Raw genomic sequence first — 15,718 nt, forward strand, 5'->3', positions numbered from 1 at the left:
CTTCACAACTATAGTTACTACTCTATGCCTTTGGTTGGTACCCCTGGCTGACATTTAAAATTTAACATTACTAGATTTTTTATCTGTACATTGCGTGCAATTTACTTTGCGTCCTTCGCAAGGCTTTATTTTGTTCGAATATAAAATAAAATTAGCTGTAGTTTAATTTTAACTAATTATCCAAATAGATTTTCAAAAGTTTGTCGCTATACTTTATAAGAATCGTGACATATTTTTTAAAGTAACCAAGTAACTCGTTCCAATCCAACCCTTAAGTTCACGGCTTCTGTTGGTTGCGCATCGTGAAATTATTTTATGGAAGTATTACTATAAATAATCAAAACCTAACTGTGTTTAATAATGTGAGTGAAGTTTTATGTGAAACTTACGACAAAGTGATACATAGTGACTTAATCAAGTGTAATACTATGGTTATGTTGGTGGGAAAGTCATTGAACCTGCATACGGCATGCTGACACTGTGACTTTGTGACGAAAATATGTAAATAAACATGAATGATATAGGCGTAAAAATAACAGAATCTCCGAAGGATATATCGGGGATTTCTCCAGCACCAGAGATAAGTGTCGACAATGACGTCGATCCATTATCCATAGAGGATACAGATGTGGGCTCTGCGAAGGATCCCTTGAATGAAGTTGACAATGTTGTAGAGGAGAAGAAGGAAAGCTGTGATGATAATGCCAAAGAAGATAATATAAGTGAGAGCCCTAATGAAGAAATTTTAACTGTGCAACCGGAGACTATTAAAGGTATCTTTTTAAATATCCGTTTATTTACATTGATAAATGTTTGTTATGAATTTAAAATTTTTAAAAGAAAGTTCTATATAAATTTCTTGGGATAGTACAGCCAACTGACTAAACGTATATAGGCTTAAGACTGATCAAAATTTGTGTTCAGATAATAAGATAGTTTTCTTTCCCTTATCTTATTTGTTGTCTTTGGGTATTTAGGCTATTGGCTGTCGACAATTGTTACAATTATGATTTTGATGATTCTTGAATTTAGTTGATTTCTACCAATATTTGAATATGGTGTTCCTATGTTTATACTTCTCAAAACTGTCAATATGTCCAAAAGTCTTGATGTGAAGGAAAATAAATATTTACAACTGCAAACAGTATCCTGTGTAATCATAACTGTTGTTGATAACATATTTTATTGTTTTTTTTTACAAATACCAAACCAACCCAATGATTGAAGAGTTATATCTCTTATGGGATATCTGTATAAGATGTAACTCTTTTCATCCGAGAGGTTTCATTTTTTTTTCCAAGAGAAATTTGAAAATTCCCACAAATGTAATCTAAATGGGTTATGGGCATGAGTTGTATTGTTATTTCATAATACTGAACAAATAAAATAATATTTGTGAATTAAAAAAAATAACTTGTTGTGTTTTTGAGCGATTGATGTTTAAATTGTCTTCATAAATTTTATATCTTGTTTTGTTTTTAATGATGGATCACCAACCTCTATTGAGGTCATTGACTTTTGCAATTTTCTCATAAACTTATGTTGCAACAGATGCATTCACTATATACACAAACATCACACATATGACTCAGAAGCTAATTGATGAGAGTATCAAGATGTTATCTGCAGGTTCAAATATTTCGTTGAAATTAAACAATTTGCCACCAAATAACTAGAAGTAGGACAAAAGTTACTATTGTTGCACAAATTGCTGGTCAACTATTTGCATGGTAAACTTTTTTTTGTCTTTTCTTGTTTTGGTGTGCTTTGTTGTCAGACCTACGATTTTTTTTTTAATTATGCATATCTCATTGTAGTTGTAAAATTAAATTATATTTGTAAATATCTACTAAAAATTTGTTTACAGTACATTTCCAGTTTTCAATAGCTTTTCCCATTTCCAATGATTAAATTACGTCTTTTGAACTTTGTAGAAGTGAAAAAATAGACAATCAGTTGATATCCAGGATGTTTCAAATAATGAAAAAAGTGTTAATATGTTAGTTAATCTCTTCCGAAAAACATGCTTATATTGTTTTCATCACGCGTATGAGTAAAGTATAATTACGCCGGCTTAACTTATTGTATACAAGACCGGACTAACAGCAGTCCGCGTAAGTGGGCCACGTGTTGCACTTCCGTAAAATGCATTGGCGTGCACACGAAGAGCCGTTTGTTCACTACATTCGCAGGGATCGACGTAAAATCAAACTCTCGTGTCTAGGTTTCTTTTTATATAATAACATATAAGCAGATTTTTGTTAAATTACTAACATTTCTTGTACCATTCCAAGTAAGCTCTAGGCTTGTGTGTGTGTAACATTAATCGATTGTCGGTATTCGAACACTCGTCAGCGTGATCGGAAATCCGTATCCTTAACCATAAGGCTATTGGCGCTCTAAATGTATGGAAGTATATTCAGTTATTTTTTTTTTGATTATCAAACCCTCAATACCGGAACACAGTTTTTTTTTAATTGTGTCTTGATATAAATTGTGTTATTTACCTTGAAATGTAATGTGTTGGATGCCAGTACGATTTTTCGAATGAAAGTATAGTCTACGTTAATAGGTATATAAATTCAAGGCATTAGACATACGATCTAAGACGGTTAGGCAATAAGGAGTTACTGTATTAAATCTGTATTTAAAAAGAACATACTTTTTCACGAAACCGATAGTATAGACCTGTATCTGGGCGTTGAGTGTGTGTCATATCGAAACAAAAGTTTTATTTTGACATTGAATTTAGCCGCATTGTTCTGGTCATAGCGAAAGGTCTTTCGTAGTCGCAGTAGAGACGGACCATGAGGGAAAAGGTCGGACTCTATGTTCTATCACTTTTCCCGAGGTTACAAGACTTAAATAATATCTCTGATGTTTTAGGATCTTTGTGGGTGGCATGAATTAAAACCAGGCGACATGTGTTTTTGTATATGCATATCACCAGACATTTCGTTAGCTGTTCGTTTCTTAGACCAATCACTGTAAAAACATATCGTCATCCCTGTCTTTCATCTTTGACAAAACAAAGATAACAATATGTTTTAAAATGGGGTTGGGAAACGAAAATTAACTACGTCAAGAAAAGTTCTTGCAATGGTGACATTTTACGATTTTTTTCAGAAGTATTGCTGAAAGATGAAGCACCTATAACTGTGATAGAGGAAAAAAATGTGGCAGACGATGTCGCGATTAGTTTAAAACCTGACCAAACTCCAGACAACACTGTGTCGGAGTCCACCGAATTGCCTCAGGAAACGAAGCAGTCTGTCGAGGTCCCGAAAGTTGAGGAACCGAGTCCGGTGAAGGAAACTCCTGCGGCAAAGCCCGAGGAGGTGAAACCACAAGAGACTGACGCTGATGTGGCAATGACTGAAGTGGTGCAGACTAGTGAAAAGACAGAGAAAACCGAACCTAAAATCAATACGCAATCTTTGAACGGCGATGTTATTAAGGTAATTGTTATTTTAGTGATGTTAATGAGTTATTAACAGTATCTTTTTTCAATCAATTTATTGGTTTTTATTTGCACCTTACTATTAAGGGACACACAAAAACATTTGTTATTTAGGAAAAATATTTCTGTATTCACAATGGCGAATAGCCCGCGAATGTACAGTTAGCCGCACCTTAATACATTCGTCATATTCCAGGAGGAGCAATCAACAAAAAGACGAATTAGCGAAGACGTCGACACAGAGTCACCGCTGAAGAAACTCTGTCAGGAAGTAGAGAAGACTTTTCCTCAGCACGATGTCATGATAAGCGACTACATTCAGACCGCAACCAAAAACAATGTTGATGAAATACAAAGGCATACAGAACAACTGCTCTCAGAAATACAAACGCTAAGAGAACTCGCCCAAAAGAAAGAACACGAATGGAATAACATTTTGCACCTCAAAAAGGTCAAAGAAGAGATTCTATTACGACTTCTAAGACGCAAACAAGTTCTATCGTTCGAAAAATCGGCGGACGTAAACGGTTCGGAGCGGACGGATCCCTACGATTATTTAAATCAAGCTAAAAACCTGGCTATAGACAAGAGCGATGAAATCTCAGGGTTGGCGATCAAACAGCCGAGTTCTGCGATGGTCAACCCTATCCTACAACCTCCAGTGTTGCCAGTCACGACACATTTTAACCACATGTCAGGGTTGCCACCGCCGTACGACAAGGCTGCACATATGCAATCTATGCCAAAGCCAGTATTCCATCAACCGTTAATGTTACCCGGCCCTCTACCAGGTTTCTCTAGAGATTTGAATGGCCAGATGAACAGTTTCGGTATGCCGATGGGTCGACAAGGTCCTACTAAAGATGTCAAGTCTATAATAGCTGACTATAGACAGAGGAACCCAGAGGTAACGCCGAGACGCGGAAGACGGATGAAATCCATATTGAATCCGAACATGATGAATCCACCTAGACCGATTGCACCTAAAATTGATAATTTAAATAATTTTAATAATCTTAATATGCTATTCAACAATTTGGATATGGTGAGTTGTTTTTATATTTATTTATAGTGTTGATTCGTAAATTTTATGTCCAGTCCCACAATATTTTCCACTTGTAACTTACTTACAAAACATTCTATAGAGATTTTTGATTGTTCAAAATGCATTAATATTTAAATTAAATAGTTTTAACTAAACTTATTTTGTTATCGCGCCTTAATTTAATTAACGACACAAGTACAGTCAGCTGCATAAATATGTGTGTACGTGTCGGTTTCAAAAATACTTTCGCACGTATTCGTCCAAGTCATGTACTTCTGACTGGCAGCATATAGACCGATATTTGTGTGTGTAACCAAAAGTGTATATAATTTTCTAAAGCTTTGTAAATGTATACATATTTATACAGCTGACTGTACATAATTACGGTAAATAAAGTAACTATGTAATAATTTTAAACTTTCGTGGTTTTTACTAACATACTGTATTCAAGCAGTCTTGGTATGAATATTGTTTCTTATGTACAAGTATGTTAAAAAAAAGTAAATTTTATTCATGGCTTTATAAGTAAACAAGCAATAACGCAGTAAGGACTTGAACCCGTGACCTTTTTAAACCGAGGCCGAGCCTCTACTGACTGTGCGTCATACTTCTATTGTTTTTCTTTATAATCGAAGCTTAAACTGTCGAATAAAAACCATTGCAAAATTTGCTTACTTTAGTATACGATATACTAGGAGTAAGCTAGGTTAAACAATAATGCCTTAACACTATTAGCATATGTACCATTTCTCTATAACATATGGTGGCAAACGAGCGAACTAAATTCGCCGAAATAGCGAAGCTGTCTTGCTCAAACATCCGCAATTGCAGATGCGTTGCAGTTAATGATTTCAATTAGTGATAAACTAGTTGTAGCTCGCGACTTCGTCCGTGCGTAATTAATATAACCTAATTAGAAGCCTTCCAGACAATGTTCTACATGTATGCCAAATTTCAGCGAGATCCAAGCAACCGTTCAGGAGATAACTTCCAACATCCATCCATACATTCGCATTATAATATTAGTAAGATTATGACAAGTATTGTAATGAAGCGAAAGTTTGAATAGTTACTTAATTCTTCTAGTTTATGCAATTTAAAAACAATATGTTGAGATTTAAAGATTTAAATGAATATGCTACAATCTTACATTTTGCACGTCATTTAAACTTTCCTCCCGCGTAATTACCTCGCACCTTACCCCTCTTTACTTACAATTGCTTTCTTTGGCACGAAGCTCTATAGGATCCGGTGCCAAATGCCAAGCGAGTGCACAAACACCTTCGTATCGACCTTGGCGGCTCGCGATGTCGAATTAATAACGTATCCTTGACTCGAATCTGCGACGGCCGTTGAGAGGTCGTTGCTACCGAGCGCTTGATCAATTTGAATCTATATGTAGGGCGCGGAGACACTTCATAGTACAACAGCAAGATTGTCTATCATATTGGTGACAGTGTGGAGAAGTATATCTTTTATTCGTACGTCTAATATTGGGTACACTTATTTCCTCTTACTTAGATCTTACGAAATAATTTTCAGAATCAAAAGGCAATGCTGGAGAGACTACAGCAAATCCAAGCAGGAGGGCTTCCAAATGGCGTCTCATTTAAAGACGTACTCGTACAATTCGCTAACATGCAGCAAGGGAACCCTAACCTCATGCCAACCAGGCCAATGGACATGCCCAGTAGACCGGAGCACCACGTGAGGCCTGAGGGGAGACGGAGACAGGATAGGAGTCATGAAGAGCCGCATGTACCTAAGCAAGTGGAACGGCTGGCCTCGCCCAGTCCCCGTCTTCCCCCGCCCCCGCCATATCCGGAAATATCATTGCTGCCCGTCACAACCAGTCAGGAGACCTCACAATCGCAAACTTCTCTATTACACGGGATATTGACAAAGGTAATTTTAATTTTAATATGACAATAACTTGATTAGGTACTCTCATTGAATTTTTTAATCAGTTAGCAACACTTAGATTTAGATTTTCTTAACTTAGCCATTTGAAGTGTCTTCAAGTTGGGTGGTAATCACTTAATTTGAAGACACTGGAATACATTTTATTTATGAGTTAAAGGGATGGACATTGCTAATACACTTAACATGTAGTACTTTAACATTTTAAGAGACTTTAAGCTTTGTTATGGTAAAATTATGGCAAACTTTGCTAATTTTCACGCATATCTAGTAAAAAATGCTAGATCATATTAGCAGAAATGTAATGCATTGTCCATCTCTATTTCGTTTGTGTCACAGATCGTTACAAAACGTTTTGAATTAGCTTGAATGGGTGTTGCCAAACTTCCAGCAGGCGTCCCCTGCGTCTCAGAGTTTCTCCCCGACGTTGGCTAAACTGCTCACGTCGCCGGAAAGGAAACAGAGCGCGCCAACGTTGCCAACTTTCGGTCAGGCCAAGGTACAACCTTAATGTGTACGAAATAAGACCCGAATTGGTGTGCTAATTGGCCTCGATCATTCCAAATTCAAAATTTAGCTTTAAGAATTTTAAAAAAACGCAGCTTTGTAAACAGTTTTAGCGCCATCTAGCGCGGGATAAAACAATCATTTGTCATTTGATCAAAGAGAAGACAACCTTAGAAAAATATGTTGGTCATAGATTGTATTTAAAAAAAAAAGAGAATTGCAAGCTTCAACTATTTACAAAGCAAAGCATATGAGTACCTTTGAGTGCAAATTTGAAGGAAGAAAACAGAAAATGGCAATGCTCATTAAGTGTTAATGCCACTTCATGTTTTACTCTCATTATTCGCATAACTTATAATAAGAAGACGATGTTGCTCACAAAATTAAAGCAGATTTTATGTACTCATTTAATATCGCTAGTTTGTTTCATGAAAAAAAAAATAGTTCCAAGACTAAATTTAAAATCTGTAATTTCCTTCTTTCCGTGTACTATTTTTCCAATTTAGGTGTTCGGAGGAATAACTATTTTTAATAACAACAATATTTAAAAAAAAAAACTTTATAAAACTACCCACAAAACTATGAAATTAACAGTTCAAAGTTTTTTCAATTTGTTGGGTACTCGAAAATTATTTTCCATTCTTGCACATAATTAATTAAACTCGCACATATGTGTACCTGATTAAGACTAACATTATGAATATATCTTTGGATCTGTGCCTTAAGGATACTATATTTTTGTAAATAAATGAAAATCTGACAAAATAATTACGATATTAATATTGGTAACTCTATATTATTTTAGTATCACTTTCTAGAAAGTTCTATCGTTTTTCTTTGCACGCCTTGTTTATCTTCATGCATGACTTCAGCAGTGCTTCAAACATGTCTGATTCTTTGCCATTTTTTTTATTTAGCTAATAAACTCTTTGCTTAAAACTGTTTTTATTAAGTAATAATAATTTACATTAGCCTTGGAACTAGTTAAAAAAAATTGTACGAAACCGTAAATTTCTTATGATTGGATAACAAAAAAAAAATTATGTTGAATATATTGTGTTATCGTACATATGTATTAATTAATATTTAATTATCGTGTAAAATGTTTGCAGAATTGCGGTGAGATCACAATAACACCGGTGCAGCCCACTCCGCCACCCGAGCCTCAGCCAGAGAAGACCGAGGAAGTGGTGCAGCTGGTTAGTATTTAAGATAAAACTAAGAGTAGAATCAACTGAGTGATTTGAGATTGTCACCCTAAATGTTAAGAGTTTCCGGTACTGAGACGTAAAATTTTTCTTTTTGGAAAAGAAATGGAAATAAGTTTAATCCTCAACTTAAAGTACTTAAAATTTCTAAAAAAAATTCTTGTTGTACCTAAAATTTATAATAACTTTGTTTATTAACTTAGTATTTTTTCGTTATGCATGGTGTATTCCCAGATTATGTACATAAAAACAACTTTAAAATAATAAAAAAAGTACGACAAAAGGTAATCAAGACGATAAAATTGCAGTGATGAGTTTAGTATATGTTTACCAGGACGATGAGGAGAGCCCCGCGTCGGAGTGCTCGGGCGGGGGCTCCCCCGCGGGCTCGGGCTCCGGGCGGCTGGTGATAGACGAGGGCGGGGCGGGCGAGGGCGAGGCGGCGGAGGGCGAGGGCGGGGAGGGTGCGGCGGAGGGGGGCGCGCCGCTGTGCCAGGGCTGCCGGCGCCGGGACGCGCAGTTCGTGTGCGCCGGCTGCGCCAACCAGTGGTACTGCAGTCGCGACTGTCAGGTGGGACAATCATACATACATACACGATAACATACTATTTCTACTAATAAATCACGCTTTCCATACTACTTTGCTTTTTGTATGGTCGAGTATTTCAGCCCTATTTCGTACTAAATCGCGCAGCTCGCAACTGTTAATGAAAATAATCACTAAAGAGAAGTGTCTAAAGAAAAGGAATCAATTAACACTATTTTTCACTTCCTGCTCTTTACAATGGCTTTAATAGTTCAAGGTTTTGACTATAAAACTAAGTTGTATGAACTAGTCATAAGATAAAACAAATTATATTAAAATCTTTGCTCATAAAGCTTGTACAGATACTTCATAGATAACTATAAGAGAAAAAGACACTTATGAATAGTGTAATAAGGTTGAAAATTTGCACTTCAGGTGGCGGCGTGGGACGACCATTCAGAAATGTGTTCGGGCTGAGATTCGGCCAATGGTGCAACGTAAGTGTACACATGACCGCTCTCAAACATCTCATTGCCTTATTTAATGTAATTAGTTAAGATATATCGATATGTATTCTGGAATAAGGAAGATATAAATGAATCTCTGTTTGGACAAAGAAATGTATGAGTTTGTATGAAATAGAAATGCAATCATTTTTTTTACGCACAGAATATTTGAAATGGTCTACTCTGTGCTACTTACTGCTTAGTATGTTAAGTCTTGGACAAAGAATTTGTGTAAATATTCGAAAATTTAATTAATTCCATGTTTCCTTTAATAAAGTCAAGTTTTAGAAATTATTGTGTATCGGTGGGTAGAATGTCATAATATGGAAATTATAACTAGGCCTAGAATGACTACAACTTGCCTCAATGAAGGCTTGTGAAAAAATATAGACGGAATTATGACAAAATTACTTATTTAATGTAAATTTTATTCAATATGTTTAACCTCATATTGCAAAAATGAAATGTAAAATCACCGTTTAAAATTATATATGAAACTATTATTTTGTTTTTCATATATTGCTTTTGGATTTTTCTTTAACTTTGTAAACTTATACACATTTTGTATTATTTATACGTATGAATGAATTTCAACCGCAACTATGAAATTACATTGACTTAAAACTATTAAAATAGATTGTTGTCCTTGTTTTTCTCGTAAAGATTGAGTGGGATGACATTTAAATTCATGTATCTCGGTATTAGAAACCCAAACATGGATTGTAGATAAAACCGCAGTATTATCGTCTGAGCTAAAAATATAAAAATAATGTGGTTAATTCTAACAAGATACTTAATTTAAGTGTCAAATTAGCTTAGTAAACGTGTTCGAATATACGCATGTTCTCCAACATGAAGAGAATAATAGTATAATATTAAGCTTATTATTATAGAAACTATGATTTTTGATCAAAATAAGTCGAATCGTATGTTGATATGTATATTGTATTCAATTCCCAAAAGTATTCCTAGGTCCTTATTAGGTCATTCCTTAATCGTGGAAAATATGTGTTATATGGCAAGGAAAATTATAGAATATTTACCATTTACATTATTTATGAGTGATTGTGTGTATGTTTTGAATTGTGAATATAATGGACGTTTTTGAACGATACAAAATCCACTAAACTCTAGTTGGAATGTTTGGCGGGCATTTCTTAGCCCGAAAGGCAAAATTCCATCTCAATCATAATATTTCAAGGTATACAATTAAATGAAGACATTGTATGTGTATAACCCGTTTGAAATGTATTGGCATTTCCTAATTTAAATAGTTCAATTCAAACGGTTTATTTCATACTACCCACTTTATTCAGGATTGTATGTTTGTGTGTAAAAAGCTTGTAACTTAAGTCTTAAGATGCATATTCGTAAAACTGTAAGTATGTGAAAATAGCATAATGTAAAAAATTGTTAAGACACCAAACGGAAATCGGTTTTACTTTCAAATAAAAATTTGTAATCTGCGGAAATATATGTACATAAAAAACTGTTTTTTAAGATACAGGTATGGGGGCGACCATAAATTACGTGAGGTGTTTAAGGGGAGAGGGGGTCGAGTCAAATCTCATCGAATCTTACGTTGTACAGAGGTAGGTCTCTGCAAATATCACGCAATTTTGTTTCTGATTTTTTTTTCTTTTTACAATAACAATCCAACGCATTTACATAAGAAACTCACATTTTGAAAAATGTTGAATAAAATCCCTCTACATCTCACCAGAGGTGGAGGGAGGTGCAAAAAATAAAAAAAAACACCTCACGTAATTTATGGACGCCCCCCCCTATACATTTTTTTCGGCAGTTAACACAAATATGAATTACTCAACCATTGTAACTTTTTGTAAATATACCCTACTATTAGTAGATTCAAAGTGCAGCTACATTAAAAATATGACATTTCTATTATCATAGACTATAGAGTTTGTTTTTATACAAAATACATAGCTTTTTTTACATCAACGTTACCTACAGTTAAGTGGTTGAGTAAATATAACGATATAAATAATCATAATTATTTATTTTTTACAGTCGTAAAATAAAAATAAGTATAAAAAGGCGTATAATTTTCTACAAGTACCGTGCCAAATGAACAAGATGATTTTTTTTACGCAAACCAATACTAAATAGAATGTATATTTTACAGTTGGCAACACTGATCAGTGTTGCCTTATAGATAAACAATATTTTTATATCTTGCGATATAGTGATGCTTTAGTTTCGGTCTTTTGCTAAAAAAATATTTTTACATTTTTTTTTACATAATTTTGCTTACTGGCAACTTCTTTGGATGCCTTTGTTTTTTTAAAGGCGTTATTATTTATTTAGATGTATGAAGTCCGAAACCAGCGCGTGAATGTACCAGAGCTCTGAATCCGTTTGCAAGCTGTACATTATTTCTGAAACGCTAGTCAAGTGTTTTGTTACCTATTTACCTGTTTATGTATTTTGTAACTTATATAATGTTTATATAAGAACGTAATAAATCAGTACTGTCTTGGAAAATGGTATGTTTTTTCTAACCCTATTGTTTTAAGATTTCTTGCTGGCGGTACTATTGAAAACCAATAGATGAAGTCTCGACCAGAAAATTTTTGATCATACAAAAACAAATTACAGACAACAAGTTTTTTCTTTGTAACCATAATAAAATAAACTATTGATTTGGAGTTAACAAAGGATGTACAAATGCAATGGAAATACAACAGTTCCCTATATTTATGGTTTAGCGAATATTCAATAATTCATATCAACTGCAGGCCTACGGGTACTAATAGATAAATATTTTTCATCGTTTATTCAAGTATGACGAAAATAAGTCCATATTGTTGTTCGAAACAAATTAAAACAAAAAGCAAACAAGTGCTACGAATTATGTTTAACAGAGCTAGCCTCTTAAAGAAATCCACTTCGAAATTAGTCGGTTAATAGTTCCAATCATGATCCATACCATCACACAGTAATAAATGATAAATTTTACGTCTATGTCAAATTATTTGATGGTATGAAAAAAAGGTAATTCTAATGTTAGATGAATTTTACCAAGCCCTAATAGTGTTGTTTGGAACCTCAATTTGCAAATGCAAGAAATAAATAATTAATTGTTTGTGACTTGACGAATAGCACGTGTAACATAAAAGTGTATATTTTACATAATTATGTTTGAAATATATGCGTCGTGACGAATATTTATGTATATTATGTTGGTGTACAGCAAATAACAACCTAACGATATGATAAAAAACAATTGAAACCTTATTTCATATAGGTAGCAATGCGACTGGTTTGAAATTATACTTGCTATCAAGTACCATATTTAAAATAATAGTTACTATTATAGCAATAAAAAAATTTAATTAGTAGCCTATGTGTTCTTCCAGACTATGTTCTATGTCTTAGTTAAATTTCAGCTATATCTATGCAGCCGTTCTGAAGATACCTTCAAACATACATCCAAGCATCCATCCAAACATTCGTATTTATAATATTAGTAAGATGTACGAATAAAACCTAATCTAAAACAGCAAAAACATATCAAGTAATTAATGGATTTGCTTTGATTTTGTCGTCCATAATCAATGAAGTAGTCAGAGAGTAAATTATATTATACATATACGAAACTCGATGCCATCGGCTAATGAAAATGTTGCATAATGCGATCGTAAGTTACACGTGGCAGTAGTTCGCATATAAATGTTTATTTTTAACACATGTAATGAATCTCACTGCCACGTGGCGCACCGCATCAAAACAATCTACATCAGGTATGTAACAAGCGCGGCACGCAAGAGATTATCAACATGTTTGTTACGTCCGTCATCAACTTATAGATTTTAACATATAATATTTTGTCGTGCATTATATCTGGCAGCTGGTCGACGCATATAAAGATGAGCAGGACCTCCACTAATGAAGTATGCGAAGAAGAAGAAGATATCAGGTTTACCTTGAATGAATGAAATTTACCATGATATGATATTATCATATTAAGGTGATCCAATCTTACTGCATGCATCTCGGTGAAATTTGCCATAGATGTAGAACATAGACTGGAAGTACACTTAGGCTACGAATATTTTTTTAATTCCGCGTGGTTAGAGTCGCAGGTCGCTAGTTATAAATAAATAATAGCTTTATCAAAACAGAGCTGTAAATATGTTAACATATTCGAATTCAAGATTATTTTCGTTCTAACGATGTCGTGGATATTTACTGACTGAAATCTGTTTTATAAATAGCTTATCCATTTGTTTCTTACGATGTTATTGCGTTAAATTACTTTTATTATGACATTCATTGCTTCACACTTCTAATAGAAGAACTGAGAATTATAAACGATAGGTATAATTACACTAGCTGTCCCCCTCGACTCCGTAAGCGCTATTTAAAAAATAATAATATGTAGCCTATGTGTTCTTGCATAATATTTTCTACGTCTATGCCAAATTAAAACAAGAGACGTTGAGCCTTTTCAGAGATACCTTCAAACATCGGTCCATCCATCCATTCATCTAAACATACGCATTTGTAACATTTGATTTCCTAAGGCCTTATTCATTCTAACCGATGATTCAACGAACTGCAAGGAGCTATACTTTTTAGATTACATACATGTTACATGAATGTTTATATACATAGTACACGCATAATCAACATGAGGATAATCTCAGACAGTTTGGCGATATGTTTTTATCGTTGTTTAAACTATTTTGATGTCAAGACATTCCATGATAAGGTAAGTCGCATGTCAATATTATGATAATGTCCATATTTAGGGCATTATGTATATACATGGGTCAATGAACTTTTTTTCCCTCAACTGATATCACCTAGTTGATAAATTGACTTAGCAACCATTTTACATCAAATCACATTAACTTTTTTTTTGTTACTGATTTTATGTTTGAAATATGCCAGCTATTTTGTTTCAAACAATTAAGGTTTATCTAAATTATAGAAGAAAGTAGATGATTTTACTTCTTACTAATATTATCAATGCAAATGTTTAAAAGGATGGATGGATGTTTCTTAGAAACTCTCTAGAAACGCACAATGGATATCACTGAAATTTGACATTGATGTAGAACATAGTCTGGAAGGACACATAGGCTATTAAGTATTTTCATAATTCTGCGCAGGTGGAGACGCAGGGATAGCTAGTTAAGGTTAATAAATGACTAGAATAACAAAATAACAATAACTTCTGATTTATTAAAAATTCTCTCCATAACATTTTACATTAAATAAAAGACTTATCTTTCAATTACTTATTAAACATTTTCTCATCAGCGATACTTTTTATTCTTTCTACAATAGTTTCAACCTCTGCCATAGCACCTACACCAGTGTCGCCACATATCAGCTGTTTTTTAATAGGTGGTATCTCCTCATGTCCCCATTCTTTTAATGTCTGTATGTGTTTGTATGTAACTGGATGCTCCCACATCCTTGTGTTCATAGCTGGACAGAATAACAATGGTTGCTTCATATCCCAAGCCCTGGTGGTGCAGGTCAGAAGATTATCACATAGACCCTGTAAAATTATATGAATTTACCAGATATTTAATTGAAAAGGATCATAGATTATGATGAGGTCACTTGTTTATATGAGTTTACTTGTTCTTATTTGACTCATGTTCAACCTTATTTTTCTTAATCTAATTTAACTAATTTGTCTTTAAACTCTACAATTATCTACGTATTATATTGAGTATAAAATTACGACATATAATTTAATTCTGTATTATTTTTAATTGAAATTAAGTTTGGTTATTGAAATAATTTCTTGCCTGTGCCATTTTAGCCAGAGTGTTAGCATCCAAAGGTGCAATGACCATCATGTCAGCCCATTTTCCAAGTTCTATATGAACCACAGGGTCGCCTCTTTTTTCCCAACTAATCCATTCTTTCGCATCATCGTAAATTTTTACAACATCTGGTAATTTTGAAGTTTCGAAGAAATGTTTCGCATGCTCTGTTACAACAACATAGATCTAATTAAATGATTGGAATAATTCACTTTCTAAAAACTAAAATGTTTTACGCAGAACATTTTTATTTGTAAATATAACCTCAAAAATGTATTGCTGTTTATTATTCAAATCTAGTAAGGAGTTGACCAAAATTGGTATTTTTAGAGCTGCGACGCTTCCCGTAGCACCAATAACTATCTTAAATTTACTTTTATCCATCTTAATTACACTTTAATAAGTATAAAATGTAATGTTATGTTACTAAACAAAATTCACTGTTATCAGTTCTCGTTATCATCAAATTACCAATCACAGCGACGGCGTGACAGCTGACTGCAACTGACAGTTTGAAACGGGGTTTTCGTTCAAAAACAGTGGGAGAAAAATCTCTAATTAATAACCAGAAAATTAAATGATCGATAAAAAAACTCTATTTAAAATTCCTTCACAGTAAATAATTCTGTGAATTTCCTTTTCGTTAAATTATTCAGTAAGGTTCAATTATGTACTTAATTAAAGAAATCTCACCTTATAATTACGAAATAGACCATACCACTCGTTTCAGAACGATGAA

At 33.8% G+C, this 15,718-nt stretch overlaps 2 protein-coding genes across 2 annotated transcripts; one reads left to right on the forward strand and one right to left on the reverse strand.

The window, feature by feature from the left end:
• Nucleotides 1-82: 82 nt before the first annotated feature.
• Nucleotides 83-9,642, forward strand: LOC106119602 (uncharacterized). Its single transcript, XM_013314644.1, has 8 exons — nt 83-773; nt 3,127-3,458; nt 3,657-4,505; nt 6,048-6,410; nt 6,817-6,924; nt 8,045-8,131; nt 8,475-8,711; nt 9,102-9,642. The coding sequence occupies exons 1-8, from the start codon at nt 512-514 to the stop codon at nt 9,141-9,143; spliced, it is 2,280 nt and encodes a 759-aa protein (XP_013170098.1). The 5' UTR covers nt 83-511; the 3' UTR covers nt 9,144-9,642.
• A 4,767-nt stretch (nt 9,643-14,409) lies between these two features.
• Nucleotides 14,410-15,464, reverse strand: Ppcdc (phosphopantothenoylcysteine decarboxylase). Its single transcript, XM_013314809.1, has 3 exons — nt 15,244-15,464; nt 14,962-15,165; nt 14,410-14,705 (listed from the first exon to the last, which is right to left on the reverse strand). Exons 1-3 carry the CDS (start codon nt 15,361-15,363, stop codon nt 14,436-14,438), a joined length of 594 nt encoding a protein of 197 aa, XP_013170263.1. The 5' UTR covers nt 15,364-15,464; the 3' UTR covers nt 14,410-14,435.
• Between the last annotated feature and the right edge of the window lie 254 nt (nt 15,465-15,718).

Source organism: Papilio xuthus, unplaced genomic scaffold (assembly GCF_000836235.2).
Source record: "Papilio xuthus unplaced genomic scaffold, Pxut_1.1 DF827135.1, whole genome shotgun sequence".
In the NCBI taxonomy this organism is placed as follows: Eukaryota; Metazoa; Arthropoda; class Insecta; order Lepidoptera; family Papilionidae; genus Papilio; species Papilio xuthus.